This window comes from Esox lucius, chromosome 14, assembly GCF_011004845.1.
Source record: "Esox lucius isolate fEsoLuc1 chromosome 14, fEsoLuc1.pri, whole genome shotgun sequence".
NCBI lineage: Eukaryota > Metazoa > Chordata > Actinopteri > Esociformes > Esocidae > Esox > Esox lucius.
The window spans coordinates 13947914-13974125 of NC_047582.1; the positions used below are offsets into that span (position 1 = coordinate 13947914).

Sequence of the window (26212 nt, forward strand, 5' to 3'; positions counted from 1 at the left end):
AAGAGAGAGAGCAAGAGAGGGGGAGGAGACAGCATGCAACAGAAATGTTCAGGTCCAGAGAGAGTAAAGACAGAGAGAGAGAAAGAGAGAAAAAGTGGATGACAGGGCCACTCACACAGAGAGAGAATAACAGAGGACAAGCGTGTGTGTGTGTGTGTGTGCGTGCGTGCGTGTGTCTGTGAGAGTGTGTGCATAGAGGCGCATTTACAGAAGCGGAGAAGAAGGAGAAGCTGTGAGAGAACGGCAGCGCTGAAACGGCTGTGAAGGAGAACAACAGAGGGAAGGAAGAAAAGACAGCAGTGAATACCTGAAGACCTGAGGCTGCATAACCAGACACAGAGAAGAGAGGAAAATTAGCCAGCGAGGCATCGCAGGACCTCTGGTGGTACACAAGCTCTTTGGCTGTCGGGCAGACTGGAGGAAGGATGAAGAGAGGGCGCCACTAAAAGCCACTGCTGGGCCTCACCACAGGAGACCGGGAGAGAGTGTGGCGGACGAAGCGACCAGACGGAGGAAGAGAAGAAGAGAAGGAACGCTCCACCACCAGCCTCTGTCCTCCATCATTGTGGCTGAAGGAAGGAGTGACGCATCCTTTGACAGCTCAGCCTCCATCTTACCTTCCGTCCGTCTGTACCTACAAACATCCACCTTCAGCCTCTCAGGGTCTCACGGAAAGGAATGAGCACATTGTCTGGTCCTTCTCCTCCTTCCATTCTGCTGTTAGATGCACTTAGACCAGAGGGCCACGTAACCCACGTAGGAAACGGCTGGGGTGTAACACAACTATTGTCACCTCAGAGCACAGGACACAGGTCTACGACTGCATCTCCCAGCACCTCCCACCATCAACAGCCACCTACCACCAGAACCAGGCAGAGCCAGGTTTTCCATTCTTGGGATGATTTGAACGATACATTACAGCTGGAATAATCAACCACAACACAGGTAAAATGCTTAATGTGTGTGTATGCTGGTCTTTTTGTTATTTTTTTTACACGTCTTTGTGATAATTCCATTCTGTGTGTATGTGTCAAGGTACTGTATGTGCTGATGAATATGTGAGTTTCTACTTCCTTCTTTGTGTATTTCAACATGCAGTTTAGAGGGTTGTTGCAGTTCTGAGCCAGCCGTATACACGCACTCGCACAAACACACACACACACACGTGCTGGGGTTCCAATTCAGTCCACAGATATTTAATTGCGTGTTGACTGCATCTTTGTGGGATCAAGACCCTGGAGGTTATCACATACAACAGATCTGTCTAGAGAGGGATGAGAATGGGAGGGGAAGTGCATGTTTGTCTGTGTGTGTGTGTGTGTTGGTGGGGGTGGGCGGGGGGGTGGGGTGTATGTGTGCGTGGCTGGAACTGCCTGTTCTGCAGCTGTCAGCAGCCCTTTGGAATCTCCATGTTGACCATGCAAGGGGGCTGGTGCTGACTGCAGCCAGAGGACCCGTGCTGCTGTGCTGCGATTGCATAACCGCAGCCTGCGAACCCCTCCCACACGCTGCTGCCCTGCCAAACTGCGTCTTCCTCCTGGCCGAGTCTCCAGGCTCCCCGAAAACACACCTCAGCCGCCACTAGTCACAGGCATCTGTGTTCCATGCCACCATCCGCATCCCACACCACAGCCAGCATGTCTGAGTCTGCCCACTCCCCTCGGAAGCTGAGACGAGTATCGTCAATAAATCAATCGGATCAATCGATCGGCCGCTGGAATATTGATTGATAATAGCTCTGTGTGTCAGGACGGGCCATTATTGTTGCTGCGAATATTTCCCAGTTGGCTGCCTGGGAGCCGTAGAGGAGGAGAGACAGGCGAGAACAAAGAGTACTTCGTTGTAATGAATTGCGGGGAAAATGGCTGACGACGTCTGCCTTGAATGACTTTGAGTTGAATTTATTTGAATCTCTTCACTGAATAGGTTCACGAGTCACAATGTAAGAAAGACTGTGAAGAATGCACCTCGTCATCCCGGCTTTACGGATGGAGTTACATAATGTTCCCAAGGACCCCAATGCAAAGCTGTCCTAAGGAATATATTATAGTCACAAATCACAGAAAGAGATGTCTTACTGTAAATGGATCTGGCACAATTGAATAAACACAGCTAAATGACATCAATGGTAGCACACATGACATGGGCTTTCAACGACCGGCACTGAAAACCCAGCCGACAGGTAAGAAACCGAAACACTGTAAAAGTGCTACACAACAACGTGTCTGAAGACACTGGGCTCTATGGAAGTTGCTGTATAGGATTGTATAGAGATTGACTGTAGTCACCACGGATACAGTACATCTGGGGATTTGTCCACTCTCCGGTCATCATCCCATTTATGTAATCATAATACTTCAGGACGCCACAGGGTAGAGCAGAGCGGCAGAGACGAGGCCTTTTATCAGCCAAGACAGAGCTCGGGACACAAATCAGATCCCAGCCAGCATTCTCTGTGTACCCGTTGCTTTGCGCGTAATTGGGAGCCCAGTCGACCGGTCATTCTGCCCAGTCCGGTTCAGGTCAGCTGGCGGAGGTCAGCCTCGTGTCATGGAGACGCTGAGGTAGATGGACGTTAGAGTCAGGCAGCTCGTAGTGTCCTCCACATTCAGGACGCGGTGCCCTTCTCCTGCTCCCTGCACTGCCCTGGCAGGAGGCATCCAGGGAGGGAGACGGATGGTCTCCGCAGTTTGGGTGGAGGCAACCGGAGAGAGGAGGAGGAGGAGCGGGGGAGTGGATGATGATCGGAATGTTCTGGGTGTGTTTTGTTTCGCTGGTCGTGCGTGTTGGTGTGTTGGCTAAGTTACTTTTAGGTTTTAGAATAACAGACCAACACATACAAGGATGCCAAAATGCCATTAGACTAAATAAGCCTGACTACAGTGTTATAGCTTCAATGGGTACAGGAGTGAAGAGACCATTACTCCTTATTAGTGTTTAATAGCATTTCTGCGGTGGTGTTGGCCTATCTATTCAGTATGCCCAGGGATGCCATGAGTGACGTGTGTGGGATGAGAATGTTGTCCTGTGTGTGGTAATGTGTGTACGTACATAGGAATGTGTGTTGTGCGTGATGGTTGACATGGGCTCTCAGATCTCAGTAATTCTGTCTTCGTCTCTCCTGCTTGCTCTGCTCTTCCTTGTTTGTTTGTGCTGATTGGGTCAACTGTGCAGCCCATAATTAAATTAGCTTGTCCTGGGTGGGAAAACTGACTGACTAATGGACAGGGCTGCAGACAGACAGACAGACAGACTTTGAATCTCAAAAAACTACAATAGGCCTGATTGGTATAGTACAATCATTCGAATAATCTATGGAGGTCTAGTTTCTTGTTGTGAGATGAGAGGAGATGCGCCTATCACAAGGCACTAACATTACACTACAGCAGGAGGCCTCCTTCTGAATCACTTTCCATTTTTATAACGCTGTCGACAAACGAGACAAATTTAGATTCTTAATATCTGAGGCTGTGATGCTGCAAGGCCGTCGGCCTGAATGTTACTTGTCAAACACGTCAGTCATAAAACGCCTCCCTGATCTCTGACGGACATGAATACGCACCTCAGTGTGTGTGTGTGTGTGTGTGTGTGTGTGTGTGTGTGTGTGTGTGTGTGTGTGTGAAGTGTACGTGTGTGTGGTGGGAGGGGAGGTGAATGGACACTGAAGGGAACTGTTTATAACAACCCCTACGAAAAAAGCAAATACACCGTGCCCACATTGATTTGAATAACCAACCAGTGATGAAGTATTGTTTGTCACGGATGCTGGTGTGAATCGAAGTGAAGGCTGACAGCCTGACTCATGCCTGTACAGAGTGTGGCTTTGTCAACGAACAAGAGAAAGGGCAAGAGAGCAGTTATTTAAAAGACAACAACATTGCAGCACTGCGGTGCCAGAGGGACGCATTGAGAGCCACTGTGAGTGACACTGGCTGACAGCCTCGTCTTTCAGGCTGCAGCTGGAGGAGGACAGGGCCAACAGCTGCTGAATGATTCAACATACTGTAGGTAGTGGGATGGGCAGTGTTTTGGTACTAGAATAGTGCTGTTTAGTTCGATTAGCGGTGGACAGTTAGAAGGTGTCTCGATGAGCCTAGCCATAGTCCTGTCTCTGAGGGACAGATGGCCTCTTGATGAGGGCCACGATGCGGGATGAGAAACCGTTAAGACGGAGGTATTTTTGGTCTTCTTTGAGCTGTACTGCCCACTAGCCTTCCACCTGCCGGGAGAGAACATGTTTGAAACAGTAGGTGAAAAAGGCTCGCTGATGCAACCCACATGACCACACAGCACAGCACCCAGCTGGTTTAACTCTGACTAAGTGTGAATACAGACACTGAGAAGGGAGAGAGATTAGCCGTGGTTGAGGGTGTTGGGGTTTAGGGTTAATGGGAAAGGGTATTTCTGCCTCCAAAGGTATTGCTCTGTGTGAATCTTCAGAGGAGGTTGGGGGCAGGAAACCACAGTGAGCGTGTGTAGATAAAGAGACCATAAATAGAAACCATGAACGATGCTGCACTCCCTCTTCTCTTCCTCGCCCCATCTCTCGTTCTCGGCATGTAGGTCAACTCCCTCGCTCTCTGTCCCTTGTTCTCTCTCCGCGCATCTTGTCTACACAGAAGCTTGTGTGGACGAGAAAAAACGGTTTTGTTTCCCTCCATTATTGTGTTAGTGTGGAAAGTACAATCAACTGTACATTCACACCACCTACAGAAAGCACACTATAGCTCAAATCTACGTACTCATGTTTTCCAAAGGATTGGCTTATTTGCCTCTGACCAAATATGCATCTCTTTCACTCACCGTGTAAGAGGAAGATAATGGGGGTTGACATCATGCTGGCGGCAAGAGAAGACTAGAACCACACAGACCAGGATTATTTCTGATCACCAGGCTTCTCCATCAACTGTACACTTTAAAAACAAGTAATATAGCACTTTGTACATGTTTTCTCAATATTTCTAAGGAAGGTTTTCAATTTGTAATACTTCTGTTGAAATAGTGACAGTACCCATATCCGTCCACAGGTTGTATTATTTTCAAGATTCAAGATTGCAATAATTTGAAGTTCACAAAAGTACATAGCCATAGCAGATTCATGTGGCATTGTTTGTTATTAATAATATTCAGTCAAACTTTCCTCTTCTTCCTCAGGTATCAGAGCCTAAGATGGTTATGAAGATGACAGTCAGACCATTTGACCCTCTGAAAGCACGGGTGTCACTCTGAAACTCTTTAGGGAAAGGCAAACAGTAACGCGGTAAGGTGCTCCCCGGAGACTGATATTGGCCAACTAGCCAACTAAGGACTGAGTTTGAAAGTCTACCAACCCTTCGCACCAACTTGGAATTCAGGAGTGGTGCTCCCAGGAGCAGAGGAGTCAATCCGAGAGCTTTCCATTGACTCTGAATCACCTCCACAAAAATACCTCTGCCTTATCAGGCCCTAGCCAATGGGCCAAAGGTCATGGAACCATAATCGAGCGCGAGAGACAGAGAAAGTTCCAGTCTGAGTGTTTGCAGGTTTTTCTCACACACCAGACCGTCTCACAATCTAAGGTAGATACTGAGAGGAAATGCTGGTTTCAGCTGCCGTCACATAGAAAGTATCAAGCCCCTGTTTGCGTAATTTCCCTTTGGCAAACCACAGAAGGCCGTGTGAGAACATAGAACCAAACGGCTAGTGAACAGCCAGTGCTGCTTGAACACGTCATTGTCAGAACGTAGAACTCTTCACAATCCTGGTGTGTGACTGTGTTATGTGAGCATCTATATATGTACATACAAGATTATTTATTGGTGTTTCCACTGAAAACATATTGTTGTGCTGATGCATTAAGTCCTGTCTGTCGTCTGGCTGTTATTGTGGTTGAACACAGGAACATATCTTCATTACACACACAAGATTTTACAGGGTAGTCTTAAAAGGCAAGGACTGTTCTCTGGGTCTATTATCAAAGGACAGCGTTTCTGACTGTTTGAGTGTTTCTGGCCATTAGTCCTCTGTCCTTCTGTTTCACACAGAGTGCTCCTAACAGCAGTCCATCCAGAGAGGCCCTTCTGATAAAAAACAAAACAATGGACAGAATCATGCGTCCCCACGTCCCCTCTAATGGCTGACTCTGACACTCCCAGTCCACTTCCCGCCGCGGCCCCCTCTCTCTAACGCAAACACACAGATAAGCTTCATGTCCATGTCCTGCCTCAGGCGGCAGCCTGTGACCATCCCCATGGATACCGTCAAGATCATCCAATCGGAGAAGTTCCCCCGGGAGTGCCAGGTGCCCGCCACCCAGCCTCGCTTCGCACCTCCCCCGCGGGTGGCGTGGGACGGAGGGGGAGAGGGAGAGATCATCGTCAACCAGGCGTGCAGCGACCTGGCTCTGGAGGTGACCCGCACCGACATGGCGCCCGCCCGACCCATGGTCTCATCTCCGCCCGGGCCCATCGTCCGCATGGGCCGCCGGGAGAGCTACCTGGCCCAGCGCAAAGCCAGCGCCGCGGAGATCTGCTACCACCAGTTCCACTACAAGATGGAGGACGTCATAGTCAACCAGTACGTGCTGCGCTCCTCTTCCACCTCCTCCTCCACCTCCTCCAGCTCCTCGGGTCCCGTGATGCCGTGCGAACCCCTGGACTGCCCCACCTGCAGCCACACCTACAACTTTGCGGGCAAGCGCCCGCGCATCCTCTCCTGCCTGCACTCTGTGTGCGAGGAGTGCCTGCAGATCCTCTATGAGTCCTGCCCCAAGTACAAGTTCATCTCATGCCCTACGTGTAGGCGGGAGACCGTGCTGTTCACCGACTACGGGCTGGCGGCCCTGGCCATCAACACCAGCATCCTGAGCCGGCTGCCCTCCGACCCCAACGGTCCGGTGCAGTGGGGGGGCGAGGCCGACCGGAGCTGCTACCAGACGGTGCGCCAGTACTGCCAATCAGCCTGCACATGCCAAATCGCCAACCCCCTGTCTTCGTGCGGCATCATGTAGAGACCGGGCAGAGGCCAAACTGGCATGACTTAACTCTGCCCGTCCTACTCCTCCTCCTCCCCCGTCCTCTCTGTCTCACGTACATACAGCCCCGTACAGATGTATCTCTATATTTAATAGCACAGACGGATGCTGTCTGGGTCAGATGGATGGTGAAGGTCACCGTCTTGCAGACGAAAAAACAGGGCAATAGCAAATAAATGTATTTTATGTATGAACTATGAATCCTGTTCCCCCTCTCTTGTTCAGGTGTGTTTGTCATTGACATCTCTTTACATAGGAATGCTAGGGGAGGTCTATCCCCTCAACCTAGGTGAATAAAGAATAAATAATGAAAAGCAACCACTACTGTCTGGTTTCAACTGGCTGTGGATGTCTAGTCGCAGCAAAGCATTGAAAAAGGGGTTGGTAGATGGATGACTTGATACTCCATCTGAAGTCCCACCATCTCTTTGCTTTGCAGCCCCATTTCATCATGAGACTTCTCTGCATAGGATGACCACTCTACTGTTTCCTGTCAGCAATAAGTGCTACATTAATGACCGTCTGTAACTCTGTGTCAGTGTAATTACGTCCCACCGATGATGTATTTTCCAACGTGGTTGTGCTGATGACCAAAGTCAGTTTCGGTAAATAAAGCGGTTTTCACTGGAATACTGATCTAGTGCAACACAGCTGGGCTAGTTAAAGTGGAAATCTAAAAATGACAGCTTCAATCAAGATCCAGCAGTGATGATGATGAATCCCATCAAAAAAGGTTTGTTTTCAATCTACCTTTGTGAATAGTTTGACAAAGAAATAGTTGGACTTGTAAATAGTTTGTTCACATTAAATGTGTTTTTATTCCATAAAGTAAAACACCATGCTATCTTATTAGCATTCTCCTGAAATGCATTTAGCAATAGACTATAAAAACAAGTGACAATAAACTTTCTGTTATCGACAGAGAGATCCAGACTGATATGGATAACTGATTAAATATATAGTACACTGCAATGTCATTCAGTTATGGCAATCAGTATCATTATATTGTATAGCTTATGTATTTGACTGAAATCAAATAAACACATTGGCAACATATCATTAAAATACAAAAAGATATAACACCTGAGCATCGCTGTCAAAATGTAGCAGCAGACAATAAATAAACACATACATATCCACCAGTAAGACCAATACAATAGGTTGGAGTCCTGTGCATTTACAGTTTGCTCATTTACTGTGCTAAAATGTTGGAATTCTCTGAGCTGTAGAACAGGAATGTTATCAATGGTTCTCTGTGGTTAAAACATTCTGCTCTTTTAATTCAGACACAGTTTTCCTTCTCCTGAACAGCTTCCTAAAGTGTACTGTAGCCTTCTTGCCGGATGGCTGAATCTGTTGGCTTCATTCGGAAGAAATGTCATACATTAGAACCATTAAAGATTGCAGGGATTAAATATTTAAGTCTTACTATAACGTAATTCCTGAAATGTACAGTAAATCATGCTATTAAACAAAGAGGCCTTTGGGATTGGTCGGAGTGAATTTTCATGAACAGATGCTGAGGCTAAATATGTGCTCGCCACAGCACCTCTGAGCACATTTCCCATTATCCATGCAACAGTGCATCATTCCCGGTTAGGTGCCATGTCAGAGCAGGCATGGAACTTTCATAATAACATCATGTATAGTGGAGACAACGCAGCCGCTGTCCTCTAGATGTCGCTGTAGTCTCACCTTGTTTTCCCCATAGTCTCCTCCCTCTTCAGAGAGCCAATCCGCAGCCTCCAAATTTTTGTCTTGTTTTCAGATTTTTTCTGTACAGCTTCTTTTTTCTCCTGCAGAAAAACATAAATAATTGTCAGTAGAGACACTGATAAAAAATGACATGCACACACAGACTTTCACAGAAATCCTCTAGCATCAGGTTGCACACATCTAAGAACAGATATGGTGTGGCACGAACGCGCCCACCCCTCACAAATCAGCGTTGCATCAACAGAAACAGCTGGTACCTTCCAGAAGCTACCAATTGGGTCAACCCGGCCCTCACACACTGCCTCCCATGGGACCTCGTCAGACGGGGCCTTTAAGGGCTCCCATGGAACAGCATTGGGGGTTTAGGCTTAGAAGCAGAACCAAAAGATGGTGAACAGGACAAAGCTGGAAGACGGAGTTGGAGGACAACGGCCAGGAGATAAAGGGTACCGGAGCTGCCGCCAAAACCACGACCACCGTCACCAGTTCCTCCCAAACTCTCACTGGGAGGCTGTCGAGTTGATGCTGCCTCCCCAACCACAGTGCCTCCCCTCCCTCCTCCTTCACGTGTCTTCCGGTTAACAAAACGCCCACCAGGGCCCTGAACACGTCCCCTGTGTCCATTCCCTGTGTCTCCCCGTATCAAAAGCTTAAACAGTTGCCTATTTCAGTGTGTGTGTAATACAAGCATGTTTTTGTGCGCATGTACACATACGTGTGTTTGAGCGTATTTGCATGTTGTGTGGATTTAAGTTTTGTGTAAAATGTCTTACCTGCTCTTTGTCGTCGTTGGGACATTCTTGCAGATCGTCTACACTCAGACACTTCCCTTCAGACATCTCCTTTACCTTACCTGAAACGAACACACATCACTTAGCCCAAAACAAACTACACGGTACACTGTGAGACGAGACAGTGTATTACAGTGTAGACCTACTGTACACTGTAAAATGAGAGAGCGTGTTACAGGTCACTTACTCAGGTGTGTCATCAAGAGTCTGGTGTCTGATGCTGACCTCCGTCGAAAATACTGATTAACATTATTATTGTGAGATGATTGGCAGGGTAAGTCCTCATGATCTTTGACTTTAAATTTTTTGCTGGCAGATCTGTCGCGCCTCTTAGCAGCCTCGCAGTCTAGCTGATCGCATTCTGAATTCTGTATGGATTGAAACAGCAGGTCGTATGTTGATAAGTGTCACTAACTACGTTAGTGCTCTCATTATATAATCGAAAACATCTGGACGTTAGAAGCTTTATTCACATGACTCTCCATTCATACGTGACCCTAAGAGGTCAAACGACACCATATCGTCTTACTTTGCTTGTCTGTTGCTCCTGGAGAGACTCCATCTCCATCTGTAACTCCTGGTTACACATCTGTAGCCTGGCGATCTCCTCCAGCATGCGGCACACCTGCTCCAAGTAGCCCAGCCCTGGGCTGAGCACCTCCTTTCCCTCCTCACCCACATTCTCCCTCCGGACCTGGACAGGATACAGAAGAGGCAGGAGATATCACTGATGGTAACAATGCAAATGGAAAGCATACAGTCAAGGGCCATTGGCGTATGACCTCTCAACGCAGTTACTGCTCTAAATAGAATACAATAAGTGTTATTGCTTCTATGGCAGCGGACCAGTTGCTGATTAGTGACAATTAAGTGCACTGGCAGGAAATATATTTCTAACCCATACAGAGCTCAGCTAATGAGGTGGCCTTTAATTGACCTTTCCCTTCTCATGAATACACAGCACCCTGTCTCAGATGCCATACAGCGACTAGTATCTCCAAATGAATACTTCATGTTCCTGTATTACAGCGTGGAAAACACAGTACAGTAACATCTTTCTGCTTGATTATACCAACCATTTTCAACACACTTCATGACCTCGGCACAATAGCATTACGAAAAAGGGATCATTAGAAGACTGACAATTTGCATAACAATGGAACGGTATCCCAACCAATATTCGTATGTAACGACTTCTTCCCTAATGACACTGCGCTGGCTTCGCCATCTGACCCAACAAAGTCTACAACACAGAATCCTGCTGAACACAACAACCCACACACAACATCAGGCCAGCCAGAACCACACCAGGTCGCCTCCATTCCACTCATTCCTACGGCTGAGCGTCTATCTGGGCCGACTGGTTCACGAACTGGTTCACTATATAAATGGCAACCACAACGCAGCCACAGGATTTCAGTCAGTGCAATCATCTTCCTGTCTAACTGTTCGTGTGTGTTGCAATCATAACTGTGCTAAAGGTAGCCGGATCAGTGCACCTCAATGTCTTTCAGTACCCTGTGAAGTCAGAAACATTCTGCAGCGTACACCTTTTACACAGGAATTCCATCCGGTGTGGAGGAAGGTTCTGGTGTAAAATAACCTGTTTCAGAACAATATTTTTAGCTTTTTTACATCGTTGATAAAATAAAATAAAACATGTTTGCATACAATGTGGTTATCTATCAAACCACACCTTGAACACACTCACGTTTGAATTCAGTCATGGTCACCACCATTGCTTAACTAAACCAATTAAAAAATGAAGGCAAATTAGGACTAAGCCACACTAAACGACTACTAATGCTGCTTACAAAAAAGAACTATCTCTCCATCTGTCTCTCCCCTACAGCAGATGACTTTGAAGGTTAGAGAATAAAGCATACTCATTCAGCACACCCACCACTGTGTCATTCAGTCCGGGCAGAGAGTTGTGATGAGAGGAGGGGTCTCTGCGGCGCAGCATCTCCTGTGGAGCCTGTTCGTCCACTACTGACAGGCTGGACGTCCTGTTGAGATGAACACTTGCCGACCTGTTTCCTGCCCTCTGGATGCGGACGGTTGCTGGAGCTGCCGGGAGTGAAGCGCTGTGCCACTGACGTCTGGGCCTCAGAACCCGCTGCTTGACACCCGAGCCTGCCCTCTGCAGCGCTTTCTCCACCCGTCGGTGCATTTCCCGTCGCCTCTGAGACCCAGTGATGGGTCCGTGCGAGAGGGACGAAGAGGAGCGGGAGGACGTCGGGGAGAGCACAGGCGAACACGGAGAGCTCAAAGGGAGCTCATCATTGTCCCTGTCTGGAGCTGTGGCGTCAGAGGCCATCTCGGTTTTACCCAGCGAGAGAGGGTGAGGAGAGGACGGGAGGGAAGGGTCCAAGCTAGCCATCTCCACCCCTGAATCCTCTACATCAGACTCCACCAGGGTCCCCAAGTCAGATTTAGACCTGGGAGTTGCGCCTGAAGATGCCAGGGAATCTCCAGAGTCACCTCCGTCCAACCACTCCTGCAAAGCTACCCCATCCAACGGGTCTGCGCTGTGGCTGTGGGGTTCACCGTTAGTCACCCAGGTCTCCAAAAGACTGCCAAAGCTCCTGTACAAATTCATATCAAAAGCCCAAATCCTGTCCTCTCCTCTTCACACTTCTTGTTGGAAAGGCTAGCCGTTTAAGGAGTATAATGTCGAGTACTGGGTCTAAGAGGAGCCCATACTGAGGAGAGATTGTGGTGTAGAATTTGAAACTTCCTTGACGTTTTGTCTACATTCTTACGACACACCTCCTCATCTGTCATGCTGACATGCATGTAAAGACCTGCATGACACCGTTGTTCTCTGGAATGTCTCTGTGTTTTGAGATACAGTATGAGTAATCAAACTCCCCCAGCCACACTGTACAACTCAGGTATGACAAGGGCCAGTCACGACAAGGCCCAAACCAAAGCAACACCGTGTGACATCTCATATTCAGGATTTCTTGGAATTTCCTGTCCGTTGATTAAGATCCTCTTTCTAGTTCTCTAGTGAAAATTAACAATGTCTCAAAAGACATGAAGAACACCTGTCAAGAACACCTGTCACCCAGTCGGGGTGTTGGTGCGTATATACGTTTATGAGGATTGCATACACACATAGGCTATAACCCATTTGTTTCGGACACAGTGTACCGATTTTGCACCAGCAAACACTGACGTGTAATGCAATTGTCCGTCAGCAACATGTAACCTTTGATGACAATAGATTCACTGTTTCTTATTAAATATAAGTAAAAAAATTGGTGATCACATGAGTGATTTCTGATGTTCAACTACAAAAAAAAAATTTGGATTTTTCCCTTCAGGGGAAGTTGTAAGTTTTTGGTGCCTGTCAGGTTAAAATATATAAACAATTCATTTCGCAAAGAGAGAACAGAACATTCTGCTTCATTTACCTTCATTGAGATTAGAATAAAGATTGACATTTTCTCTATTTTAAATAAAATACATGCCTATAGGGCCCAGCATTTTACTGTTGGCCTATATCTGTTATGGAAACTAGAATGGCAAATAGAATTTCATTTGAAGTAATATATTCCAGCCAATGCAGCAATGCTGGTGTATTTCGCCAGGAGTCGCTATATACCAAGCATGGATTTTTTTGCAACAAACTGCAGAACCTTTCAGATATATCTTTTTTTTTATTTTGTTTCAATGAACAATATCACAATGTCACTTTTTTCAGGTTCATTTATTTATTCACATTATACACTTTCTAAATGAGAATTAATGTAACCGCGGTGAAAACTGCGGATTGAAGCATTGTAGCCTAATGTAACCACAGCAAGTTTTAAATTAAGTTCCTGATGGCAAAAAGCACGCTGAACATCGTGTTTACCTCACAATGACAATAATGACGAAATAATGTATTTGCGACCTGGTGTAGACGCCAGACATATCTGTGCTGTCCACATTCTCTCTACCTGACAACCACTCGTAAACAGAACTGCTACGCTCCTGGCAGTTGTCCAACTCGAGTCCTGCGGTCGGTGGTACAGTGCGTTGTCGTTTTGAGTTAGATTTTTCGGCAGTACAGTGTAACCAACATGGAGGAGTTCCCCCCTAAATTCAGCAAGATACTGGTGACACCTGATCCACAGTACATACCAGGGTATGTAGTTCACATTGAAAGTAAAGTACATTTGCTTTGTATTTGAGCTATTCAATTTTTCTATCGTTTTTATTGTATGACAAGTCATGGTAAATTTGTTTGTTTTATTGGTCCGCATAAATTTTTACTTGATTAATTCGCTTTCTTCCATGAACAAGAGCAAGTTAAGTTTTCGAGGCAGTATTTGGTCACAGCAGTCACCGTGGCAACCATTTGTTGGAAGGCTGAAATCAAACTTACTGTCAGGAAGGCATAATCAGGGATAACAGCTTAAATATACTAACATGATACAGCCACGTTAACCCCAATAAAGGCTTTTTGATATCATTATGGTATATATGATAAATAAAAGAAGGTATATATGGTACATTTCAAATATTTACACAAGGGTTGATGGATAGGGCATACAAAGTCTTGTTTGAAATCTAATCACATTCCTTACCACTAGGTATGCAGGTTACTGCCCTCAGCTGAAATATCATCTGGGGGAGACCTATGGCCAGTTAACTGCCAAGCTGTTGTCCTCTCCAGAGGTGTCACGCTCACGTCACTTAGTTCTCCACACAGGCAGCTTCCCCTCCACGCAGACAGACAAAGGTCCATGGGACGAGATCTGGAGGCTGCGACACGGAGAACGCCGGAACCTGGAGAAGATGATACCGGGCTACACAGGTTTAAACCAAAGGCCCCATGTTTTTTCTGTTCATATTTACCATTCAAAACTGAACCACACCCTCTCTTTCATCTGTGGTCTTTCACCAGTAAGGTTTGTTTCCTTCAACAGGTTTTGTTCCTAAAAGCCAGAACTACTTCTCCCGTACTTATGCTGAGACATGTCGCGAGGCGCTCTCTGAGTTTGACAGAGACCAGCGAAAAACGGTTTGCCTGGCAGAAACAGACATACCAATCAGCAACAACAACAAGTTCAAAGTAATCACGCACACACAAACACACACGTGTATTGGGCCAGCCCTGTTTAATAATCCAAGCTCAGATCCTGTGTCACTTCTCAGTGTCATGTATCATTTATTGTCTCTAGCGAAACGAGACCAGGTGCATCACCTGGAGAGCTGGACAGATTCAGAGTCCCTGAGATTTACACCCATTATCTCCCAATGTGTTGAACCTGACAGAAAAACTCACTGCCTCTCAGTTCCAGTCTTGGTTCCAATCCTGGTCACAGCATATGGACAGGGCCCGGCAGTCCTGTAGAAGGCTGCATAATGTACTTTGATTCAGTGCGGCTGAGTTCAATGAGTGGATGACAGATTGGGCTGCCTTGTCCCGTTGTGCACTAGTAACTATTTGCGGAAGTTTGGGACACCTGCTTGCTCGGTTGTGGTGATAGTCCGTGGAATGCACTCTACCCGGCACATTTCTGCTGCCAAATACCTCATGGTTGAGCGAACAGTGAGATAAGAAGCAGAATGTGCATTGAGTGACATATCTTGCTAGTCAAATCTCTCCAACCTGGTGTGGAGTTGTTGTGATTGTCCCAATTGGACGTCAAGACATTGGGAGGGGAGACAAGTGAAAAGAACAACAACACATGCTTTTCTGGTTAACACTGTACCAATAAAGCCCTGTTTGTACCTTAAATGAACCTAGGGACAAAAAACGATACGAGTGGGCCTTATTCGTTTACAACCACAGTGACAAAACCTTTGTGGCTAAATGTTTTACCTCCGCAGACATCACTCCAGTGGCTCTGATGTACACACCTCTCCACTGTCTGAGACCATGATTTGAACCTGGGTCCAGCAGCAGCCAAACCAACAATGTTGCTCAGCGTTCAGTTGAGGGCATTACAATTTTATAGTCACATACTCTTACGCAATCTATTATCATTACTTCTCATGGCAGACTTTGAAATGTTACCTACCTGGATTTTACCTATTGAAGAGGATTAAATGTGTGTAAATGGATGAATAAATATAATAGACAATCATTGATTTTTAATGTGGACTCCTGTTCTAGTTGTTCTATTTCTATTCATTTAGTTCTATCTGGTTGAAAAAATCCTGGTAAATAACTTTCAAAAAACCACAGTTTAATCACCAAAACCGTGGACAGTTTTATTAATATAATCAACATTTAAACTCACAGGTTGTCTGTGAAAGGATTAAAAACTACACCCAAAATGAAGCCACACTTGTCTGTTCAAAATATTGGGTACACAAAAGTACGGTTAAACTAGATTGTTCCCAAATGTACTCAAAAGTATACCAAACAGTATCGTGTGAGCTCATGTGGGCATTTCATTTTGTGTCCCAGCCTCGGAGACTGAGCACCCCTCTCACTGCCATCTCCAGAGAGCCAGTCCCCTACAAGACCTTTGACCCCTGGAAGCCCAACGTCTCTCCTTACTTCCTGGAGGACAACAGTCCTGACAAGTACTTTATCTCAGGTAGAAACATTATGGCAGAGGTACCATTTAAAATACCTCCTTATGATCCTGTGTACAGTACGCTCCACCGTATGACTCTCTGTGATTCTTCATCTTCCACTGGGCCATGTGTTTAGGTTTTACAGGGTACGTGCCCAAGTCTCGCTTCCTGATTGGCATGGGCTACCCCATCACCACCAATAAAGCCCTGATCCAGTTTGGGAAGGAAATGAGGTGTGACCCCACTTCCCTGCTCCTCCCCGGGGAAGAATCAGAAGCCCTTCCCAGCATAGCCACTGTCTATCCCTCCCACCGGGGCCTGCTGCCTTCCTACACAGGCCATGTCCCAGGTGGGCCACCTCCAGCAGTAATGCTCCTCACACACAGCTCCGAGTTCCATCAATGTTTTAGTTTTTCTCAATCGCTTTGGCTCAATTCTCAATTGAAAGTTGTTTTTCAAAACAGTAAGTTCAAATCTCTGAACAGTTAGTTTCTTGTTCACACCAGATTTGAATTTCTTATTAATTTAAGCAAATTGCATACGTTGTGGCACATGTGTGCAAAGGTGTAAGTACAATTGTCTACAATAGGCACAATACCTGCCTGTGCATGGCTGGCTGATCACAACCGGTGAGTTGATTCTCAGGGAAATCTTACCCTTCACAACTTTCTTTCATCATGTGAGCCATCACATGCAAAATGACCCATTCAATTATCAAAATCTGTTAGATATACATGTATATTCCATACATATATATATATATATATATATATATATATATATATATAACAGGGAAAGTTTGTGATGTCTGCTAAACTGGAAAACTACCTGCCAGGTGACATAGTAATGAAATACACTGAACAAAATTATAAACGCAACACTTTGGTTTTTGCCCCCATTTATCATGAGCTAAACTCAAAGATCTAAGACTTTCTCTATGTACACAAAAGGCCTATTTCTCTCAAATATTGTTAACAAATCTGTCAAAATCTGTGTTTGTGAGCACTTCTCCTTTGCTGAGATAATCCATCCACCTCACAGGTATGCCATATCAAGATGCTGATTAGACAGCATGATTATTGCACAGGTTGGCCACAATAAAAGGCCACTCTAAAATGGGCAGTTTCACTGTATTGGGGGGGTTTGGGTCCGAATACCAGTCAGTATCTGGTGTGACCACCATTTGCCTCACGCAGTGCAACACATCTCCTTCACATAGAGTTGATAAGGTTGTTGATTGTGGCCTGTGCAATGTTGGTCCACTCCTCTTCAATAGCTGTGTGAAGTTGCTGGATATTGGCAGGACCTGGAACATACTGTCGTATACGCCGATCCAGAGCATCCCAAACATGCTCAATGGGTGACATGTCCAGTGATTATGCTGGTCATGCAAGAATTGGGATGTTTTCAGCTTCCAGGAATTGTGTACAGATCCTTGCAACATGGGACTGTGCATTATCATGCTGCAACATGAGGTGATGGTCGTGGATGAATGACACAAAAATGGGCCTCAGGATCTCGTCACAGTATCTTTGTGCATTCAAAATGCCATCTATAAAATGCACCTGTGTTCGTTGTCCATAACACATGCCTGCCCATACCATAACCCCACTGCCACCATGGGCCACTCGATCCACAACGTTGACATCAGCAAACTGCTCACCCACACGTCTGCCATCTGCCCTGTACAGTGAAAACCGGGATTCGTAGGTGAAGAGAACACCTCTCCAAAGTGCCAGACGCCATCGAATGTGACCGTTTCCCCACTCAAGTCGGTTACGACGACGAACTGCAGTCAGGTCAAGACCCCGATGAGGACGAGGAGCCTGCAGATGAGCTTCTCTGAGACGGTTTCTGACAGTTTGTGCAGAAAGTCTTTGGTTATGGAAACCGATTGTTGCTGCAGCTGTCTGGGTGGCTGGTCTCAGATGATCTTGGAGGTGAAGATGCTGGATGTGGAGGTCCTGGGCTGGTGTGGTTACATGTGGTCTACGGTTGTGAGGCCGGTTGGATGTACTGCCAAATTCTCTGAAACGCCTTTGGAGACGGCTTATGGTAGAGAAATGAACATTAAATTCACGGGCAACAGCTCTGGTGGACATTCCTGCAGTCAGCATGCCAATTGCACGCTCCCTTAAAACTTGCGACATCTGTGGCATTGTGCTGGGTGATGGAACTGCACATTTTAGAGTGGCCTTTTATTGTGGCCTACCTAAGACACACCTGTGTAATAATCATGCTGTCTAATCAGCATCTTGATATGGCATACCTGTGAGGTGGATGGATTATCTCAGCAAAGGAGAAGTGCTCACTCACACAGATTTAGCCAGATTGTGAACAATATTTGACAGAAATAGGCCTTTTGTTTTCATTGAGAAAGTCTTAGATCTTTGAGTTCAGCTCATGATAAATGTGTGAGTTACTACATTTTGCAGGCATGCCATAGAGTTGTGATGTCCCATGAAACGATTATACTTACAGTATAGAGAATGTTAAGACTAAAAAATGAGCCAAAGTGATTGAGAAAAACTGTAAATGGATCACATGGTAGATCATGTGGTATAATAACTTCACTATAATAGTTGATATGATATGTTAACCTTCAATTTGCCCACAGGATACAAGTTCAGGTATGGTCACACTTTTGGGCAGCTTACCCAGAATGCCCTGGGGCTGTGCGGTACTCAGAGGAAGATAGAGCCCAGAGCCCACTGAAGGAGTAACTCCCCAGCAGATAGTGATTCACTCCCATGGCTTAATAAAAGATTACCACAGAGAACGCATCATGGAATTGTTTGGAGTGATGAATCAAATGACAATACAGCATATGTCTTTTGACTATTTACTTAAATAGTGGCAAAATATTTCAAATGTAAAACATGAGTCACAAAATAAATTGAAAAAGTTAGCTTTATTCACAAAGGTTGATTGTCACAGGGAACCTACATTCAGAGGATGCACTCTCGGGTGTAAGGAAAGAACAGTCAGTTTGGGAGGGAAAGATGACGTGGGGTTATATTTAACTCATATTCACATTATTGCAGAAGTCATAATAACCTAGTCATTCCTGTCACTCAAATTCAGACTTGGCATCTGTTTTTCTTTTTAGATTAGTAGTTCTAGTTATCAAAACAGTGTACACATGAATCACGACATGATAGCTTTTAAATGTGCAAAAAACATACTCCAATAGGAGCCTAAAGGTTCCACAAATCTAGAATTCATTACCTAAATATCTACTAAACTCTACTTCTCTTTCATTAAAAAACAAGATAGGCCATTTTAGTACCCCACACAGCAGCAGGCCTAAAATAGCACCTAATAACTCCTGTAAGATATATTTTCTTCACACATGCACTGAAATCTTCAACCACGTTACTGTCAGGATTACCTCACAAACACACACCGACGTGCCTAGTTGAATGCCAGGTTAACCTCCTTCAGAAAGATTTGCTGCTACAGAAGGGCTGCACTTGGCTCTAGTAAGCATGGCAAAATATGATTGTCCATTGGAATCGTTTTCATTGCATTAGCGCAGACACTCCAGTGGCTGGAAAGGGGACAGAGTGACAGTGTAGGATAAGAGGATGCCACTGTACAGTATGTGCGGTTAACATGCTGCACCATTAAACACCGACTGGTTTTCTCCGGGGGAAACCGGGATTTCACCCAGAGGCAGGCTGTCTGCCCACAGGGAGAAACCACTGCACGTATCCCAATTCGTGGCACGTGAACATTGGAGGATATCATAGTACACAGCGGATAGGGGGGGGTTATTGCCTGACAATGATATACTGCATCAGCAGGGTTCGAAGGTTTTTTTTTCTTAACGCTGTGTGTTTTAGCAGTATATCACTGGCTCAGGATCATGCAGGTTTTGGTTAGTGTATCCCTTCTCCATCCTAACCGTCTTCACTCATCTATGGCCCGGTTCTATGGTGGGTGTTTCACGGTAGGATGTGGAGCCGGGAGGTTCCCTGACCACACTTTGTGGGCCAACATGCCCAGCTGAGACCTGTCCAAATGCAGCCACTGTGAAGGTCTCCTGTAAGACAAGATGAACACCGCTTTTAACGAGTGGAGCGTGAAAACAACACATGATAGGTTAGCCGTAGGTCAATGACTGATCTGACCTTTTCTGGGTTCGCGTCCCATTGAGATTCTGGGATGCTGTCTGTGTCCTGGCGGGGGGGTCCCCTCCTGATCCAAACAGCTTTGCCCAGCGTAGCCGACCATGGGAGGGGCTCTCAATCTGGGGGTCCGCTGTCGCCCTGATAGTTTCCGACCCCCTTCCCATGCTGCTGCCCTCAGATGCACTCTCCTCTCCTCTCTTCCCCTCAGCGTGGACCACTTCCAGGTCATTCGTGCCACATTCCACCCCCTCCACCACCGCCTCTGTATACGCAGGCTGTCCCTGCCACCACCCTGGACTGGTGGAGGGCCACTGGCTACTGCTAGACCCGCCTACAGTCCTCGCCCTATTCTCCTGAATGATGGCCTTTGACCCCGGAGATGAGCCCTGAAAAGGTACCAAGAAGTGTGGGTCACCTGTTGGCCTGTCGCTGTCCCGGGCTCCATCCATGGAACCATATGGCCGGTGTCTGTCTCTGTCTGCTCTCAACAATGGCCAACTGGTCATAAGAAAGGTGGAGCAGGGTGGTGCTTGTTCCTCGGAGCACAGCTGTCTGTTGTGCAGAAGGCGGGGCTCCAGCAGCAGGTTGAGGTCAAAGGGTAACATGGAGAGTGGCTGCAGCAGGAGGAGAAGCTCCTGGAAGAGAGGCTGACACTGCCCCTGCGACATGGCCAGGAAACCCCAAGAATGGTAGAGAGATGTCACCACGTCTGGGAAGAGGAGAGTGAAAAGAGTATGTACATAAAAAAACTTCTTAAAATCACAATTTGGATGACAAATTAAAAAGAGTGTGTCCTTTAATCTGATACAATACCTTTTTGGCTGTAGAGGTGATTTAGCCAGAATTCCAAGGCCCTCAGGCTAAAAAAGACAATATAAGTACATCTTTATACGATAATAACATTTGATAAGTGAATAAACACATTTTTATATTATAAAGATGACCAGAGGCATGACAGAACTCACTTCAGCAGGCCCATGATGAAGGCCCGTAGTCTCATACAGTTACTGGCCAGCAGATGGCACTGCCTCACCTTGGACAAAAGGCTGTGTAATACTCGGGTAGCAGGGCCTGATACAGGAACAGAGACCATTCAACTACCACCTCCAGGATGTAGTCATACCATCAATTAAAACAACCACAACCACTGTCATCCCATCATTACCATCATCTACCATGTCTGACCTGTCTGAGTGGAGGCCTCTACCACATTCCAGGCATGGTTGCGTCGCTGACCGATGATCAGATCCAGTCTGTGGTCCCTCAGGCCGTCTTGTAGAATGTTCTGGATAGTGGGACAGAGGTGCTCCAGGACGAGCCCAACTATGGTGGGACTCCTAGAGCTGTTCCCCAGACGTATCTGGAGGCATGAAAGCGAGGCACTTTAATATCAAGATAAATAAATATAATCTAAAAAAGGAACATATCTTCATGGGAGTTCATTGATCCCTTTCGAGGCTAAAGTCAGTGTTAGGGATGTGTCCCTTCCGGATATTCTAGTTCCTTCACATTGCTTTTAACTCAGTTCTATTGTACCTTTTCCCCGGGATCTCGACTGGTGCCAAAATGAGCCATGATCAAATCCACTGCCAAGCTCACAGATTTTAACAGACCTGGAGAAGCACATCAGCAGTTAGATCATTTCCTATTCTCTGCCATACAGGGTGTCATCAAAACACCTAAGGGACTCACATTAAAACCCAAGCAGCGTTTAGATGAATAGACCAGAAACATCATAAACGGAATTATGAAAATGCAAAGAAACACACAGGGACATGATTCATCCATCACGGTGAAGACGGGAGACAGAGAACGAATGCTCGATCGCTCCCTCCTCCATCTTGGTGTGGCTCTTTAAAATGCCAGGGTGCATTCTTCATGCATATTGAATCTGACTACAGTGCTTCCCCCTGCCACACGGACAGTGCCTCACCGTTCAAGCTTTGCTTTCACAAGACAATGTGCACGCAAGCATGTGATTAACATTTACCCTGTTTGGTTATCATTATGTGTGTCTGTATACATTCTGACACTGTAGTACAGGCAACACCACACCCACTCCAACACACTCACTCGAGCTTGCAAACACGCACACACACACACACACACACACACGTGCACACAAGATAGCTCAGCCAATCCTGTGCGGAGAGAGAGAAAAATAGGTCATGTTTGAAAGAACCCCCTTCAGGGTTTTGCAGGCACTGCTAGAGAGCTCTGCTCAGATACTGTCTCTACATAGCAGCAGCATAGCAACAGACAGTCCTCACCATCTTGAAATAACACTAGATTACTGACACTGTCTACCTACCGCATCCCATGATTAAATAACATCATACAGTCAACATCACATCACACCCCCATCCACATGACATGCTCTCAACTCAACACGCCCTTAACCACAAATATTATGACCTTCATTAACACCAAGGCATCTCTCCATCTGGGGCCTGTCACCTGTCTGGGTCATGTCGCCCCCCCCCTCCCCCTCACCTCTTCTCTGCAGGTGGCTGATGGACAGGGACTCGTAGGAGGCTTCAGGTGACAAGCAGAACTCTCCAGGTGGCCTGCTGTCACTCAGGCTGAAGGAGTCACAGGGCTGGGGTGGACGCTGCTTCCCACTGGAAGACATCAGGGGCTGAAGGAGGGCACCCAGAGAGGAGAGAGGGGCCACGGACGACAGAGCCACAGTCAGGCTACAGTGAGACGATGCAGATCCAGCCATTGGGACAGGGGAGGGCGTGGTCCTCCTGTGAGGAGGTGAGGCTGGGTCTGTACAGAACGATGCTAGCCGGTCTGGCTGGTCAAGGTGATCGGCAGGAGGTGCTACACGGGATGAGACAGGGTTCTGGGGGCTTCGGTTCAGGTGGACCGGGACCAAGCTCTTCTCCTCTGGGGTCAGACGAAGGAGGTCTTGACAGATCTGAGCCATGCCCTGGCTACGTTTGATTGAATCTTTGTGTTGAAACGGGTCTGGGCTACCATAGGCATGAACTGGGCCAGCTTTGGTTTGGTCTAGCTGTGCATAGAGCAGGTCTTGGTGTGAATTACCCTGGGTTTGTTCAGCACAAGATTGTTTCACCCTTGGTTGTGCTTGTTTTGGACAGGTTGAAGAGATCTCAGGGCTAGCGGGGGGCCTGTATGGACTGTATTGTGTCCAGTTGCGTCTGCACTGAAAGCGTTCTGGACTGGGGGTGCAGGTGGAGCAGGTCTCGGAGCTGGAGGGGCCCTCCAGTAGGATCGGCCCATAGCTGCCCAGCGGTGAGGGACGCAAGTGGGTCAGGAGTCTGTTGGCTTTCCCTCTGCACTTGGACCCTAGCTGGGTGCTGGAGTCAGGCTTGGTGTTTTTGCTCATGATGTACTGGTCCAGCAGGGACCCCAGGGGCTGGTTCTGGGGTTTACATGCCGTAGGAAGCAGGACGAAGGGCTGAATGGGAAGGGAGGTGGGCCTCTGGGCTTTACTGTAGCGAACCACAGGAGGGGCCCATGAACATGCCCCTGAGAAAAACATGATTAGGATAGACATTTTAGGAAAATAAAAACAAAAAAACTTTGTTTCAGCTCAAATGACAAGTACAAAAGAAATGATCTGGCTTGTTTTCTTACCCTCTTCCTCCTCTATGTCATAGTCTGTTGACACAGCAGGGTAGTGGGAAACAGTGCAACTCCCTTGTTTGGGACTAGGGAGACGGGGGCAATGGCTGCTATTCTTGCCCGGGGAAACTGCCTCCTGGATGGAACAAAGGTCCAGTGAGGTGTGGGAGTGGCTGGAGCTCTGGCAGCAGTCTGTACTTCTCTTACAGTGGGCAATCTCAGCAAAGGAGGAGTCCCAGGTCATAGAGCAAGGACGGTGTAGTGGGGTTGCTCTCCTCCCTTTGTCCAAGCCTTGTTCCTGCTTCCAGGGGAAGAACAGGGAAACAATGGGTTCGTTGACAATAGAAATATATCAACCATTATCAAAACCATCCTTAGCATAGAACATCTAACAAATTAGTCGAAACATGAGCAAAAGTTGTGCGTCGTTTCCAATAACTGGTCATTGTGGTATGCTGACCTGTTGTTCCGTCTGAACCGTCTCTCCCCGGGCCTTACTGAACAGGAAGTAGTGGCCCTCTGAGGTGACGCTGGTGGTGCTGGACCAGGCTGGGCTGGGCGAGGCGGACTGTGAGGACAGGTCACAGGTCACCAGCTTGTAGTATTTCTGGGTGGTCCCTGTGGGCAGCAGCCTGGCCTGGCTTTGGGGGCCGCGAGTGATGTCCGACACCTCCGGGGAGGACAGCAGACCCTGGGTGTCAGGGGGGTAGACGTTACAGTTGGAGTCCAGTGTGTGCGGCGGTGAGCCGGGGAAAGAAGGCGCCTTGTCGATAGGAGAGGAGGTTTTTCTGCCCCACTGACTGGAGCCAGCGGCCTGAGGCTCCTGGGGCTCCTGGGGCTCCTGAGGGAAAGAGTGCAGTCTTAGGAAGACAGAGCCATCTGCTGGCCGGGATGACTGTACTGCAGGACTGCGGAGGTTGTGTGGGTCGGCAGGGTTGTTGCTCTTGTTATAGATGGCGCTGAAGTTGACAAGAACCCCATCAGAGCTGTTGCATGAGGAGTCTGTGACATTCTCTACATGGCCGTCAGAGAAGGAATCAGGGAAACATTTCCCCTCGCCGTAGCTGAAGGAGTAGCCCTCGTCGGCACATTTGAGCATGTTGTCTTCCACGTCCTCTGATCTCGGCTGCTCCCCAAAGTCCATCCGTAAAGTTTCACCTCGAGTGTCATGGTTCTGTTGACTGGACGGTTGGCAAGGTTTGGCGGTCCTCCTGCCATCACTCCTCAGGGCCCAGTTAGAGTTGCCATGCAGCTGCAGCACAAAAGAATAGTCCTCGTGATACCTGTGCAGGTTATCTCCTTCACTGTCTTCATCCTCATCATCCACGCCTTCATTGAGGAGGAAGGAGTTGTGGGACCGTAATGTGCCTTTAACTACAGCCTGGTCTTGATGTCTTCGACAGGCGGTGACCTCTGACGCCTCCTCTGGCGATGATCCGGAGTCACACCTCCCGCTGCTGACGCTTCCACCCTCTCCATCGCCGTCCTCCTCGCCCCGGTCCTCCTTGAGGCTCCTGTAGCTGGAGGAGATATGTTGGAGGCTGCTGTGGAAGGGCTCCCTGTGGAGGTTGTCCTGCTCGGGGAGGGAGGCGGCACGGGTCAGGCCCACGGAGCTGGAGCAGGAGCGGCCCGGCCTCTTAGCGGAGCTGCTGCACAGAGCCGCCGTGACAGGAAGCTGCCAGGGGGAAAGCTGCACCAGGGGGAAATGACAGGCAATCAGGGTGTCCCCTGATAGGCTGGCAGTCCTGTTCATTGTCTCCGGTGGTTATGACCACAAGCCTCCATATCTGAAGTTAGCACCTGAGGAGGAAAGCATTCAGTAAGTTATGATAGGAGAACAGATAAACTCCTGCGATGCCCTTTGCTAATTCTGAAACCCATAGTCAGACTCAGACTACTGCATCGGCAGCCCCAAGCATTCAAAACAGCCCGTCGGCCTGAGCTCCATGATTCAGCCAGTCAGCCTGAGCTCCATGATTCAGCCAGTCAGCCGTGGTTCCCAGACCCCCACCCCCCCTTCTCCCCACCTAGAAAAGTCAGACATTGTTAATCATAGACTGTCTGACTGCACTGCAACTTCGGTGGCAACGCTGCGGAGAGAGGCTGACACAGCGACCCGGTGTTACACAACGCAGCCGTTCAGGTACTCTATCGCATTCTGTTCACACAATTATACCAACACATTCTGAGCCCAAATCTGTCAGCTAGTTTCACCTCCCTGTTGCGACAGTTCTGAGCCTCACAGCCTCCCAGGATGACAGAGTCACGGATTAGAGTGAGCCATTTTAGGAGACTTGGAGAGGGTGCCTGACTGTTCTTCCTTCGACGGAGTCGGTTGGGTGTGTGTCAGACCAGCGTTTCGCGGCTGCGTTTGCTGCATTGCCCGTAGCTGTGGTTCTCAAACCCCTACCGGGGACCCACAGACTTCTCACAGTTTCATC

The 26212-nt window shown here is 47.5% G+C and overlaps 4 protein-coding genes across 5 annotated transcripts; 2 read left to right on the forward strand and 2 right to left on the reverse strand.

Annotated features, from left to right (window-relative positions):
• On the forward strand, positions 1-7206 carry rnf208 (ring finger protein 208). 2 transcript variants are annotated; one of them, XM_010877712.5, is made up of 3 exons: positions 1-945; positions 5155-5558; positions 6024-7206. In XM_010877712.5, exon 3 carries the CDS (start codon positions 6188-6190, stop codon positions 6986-6988), a length of 801 nt encoding a protein of 266 aa, XP_010876014.2. In that variant the 5' UTR covers positions 1-945; positions 5155-5558; positions 6024-6187; the 3' UTR covers positions 6989-7206. The 2 variants fall into 2 exon arrangements, with proteins under 2 accessions (XP_010876014.2, XP_019909283.2); XM_020053724.3 differs by having other exon boundaries at positions 5155-7206.
• A 741-nt stretch (positions 7207-7947) lies between these two features.
• On the reverse strand, positions 7948-14171 carry si:dkey-106l3.7. Its single transcript, XM_010877711.4, has 7 exons — positions 14100-14171; positions 11423-12224; positions 10049-10213; positions 9707-9887; positions 9502-9581; positions 8708-8808; positions 7948-8372 (listed from the first exon to the last, which is right to left on the reverse strand). Exons 2-7 carry the CDS (start codon positions 12119-12121, stop codon positions 8255-8257), a joined length of 1344 nt encoding a protein of 447 aa, XP_010876013.2. The 5' UTR covers positions 12122-12224; positions 14100-14171; the 3' UTR covers positions 7948-8254.
• fam166b (family with sequence similarity 166 member B) lies at positions 13206-18820 on the forward strand. Its single transcript, XM_010877710.4, has 6 exons — positions 13206-13657; positions 14106-14329; positions 14442-14587; positions 15932-16064; positions 16181-16393; positions 18662-18820. Exons 1-6 carry the CDS (start codon positions 13593-13595, stop codon positions 18757-18759), a joined length of 879 nt encoding a protein of 292 aa, XP_010876012.2. The 5' UTR covers positions 13206-13592; the 3' UTR covers positions 18760-18820.
• Positions 18821-18936: 116 nt separating this feature from the next.
• On the reverse strand, positions 18937-26117 carry LOC105014968 (iporin). Its single transcript, XM_010877709.5, has 10 exons — positions 25986-26117; positions 24232-25461; positions 23784-24072; positions 22671-23675; positions 21714-21790; positions 21363-21537; positions 21143-21248; positions 20991-21037; positions 20178-20886; positions 18937-20089 (listed from the first exon to the last, which is right to left on the reverse strand). Exons 2-10 carry the CDS (start codon positions 24913-24915, stop codon positions 19978-19980), a joined length of 3204 nt encoding a protein of 1067 aa, XP_010876011.2. The 5' UTR covers positions 24916-25461; positions 25986-26117; the 3' UTR covers positions 18937-19977.
• Between the last annotated feature and the right edge of the window lie 95 nt (positions 26118-26212).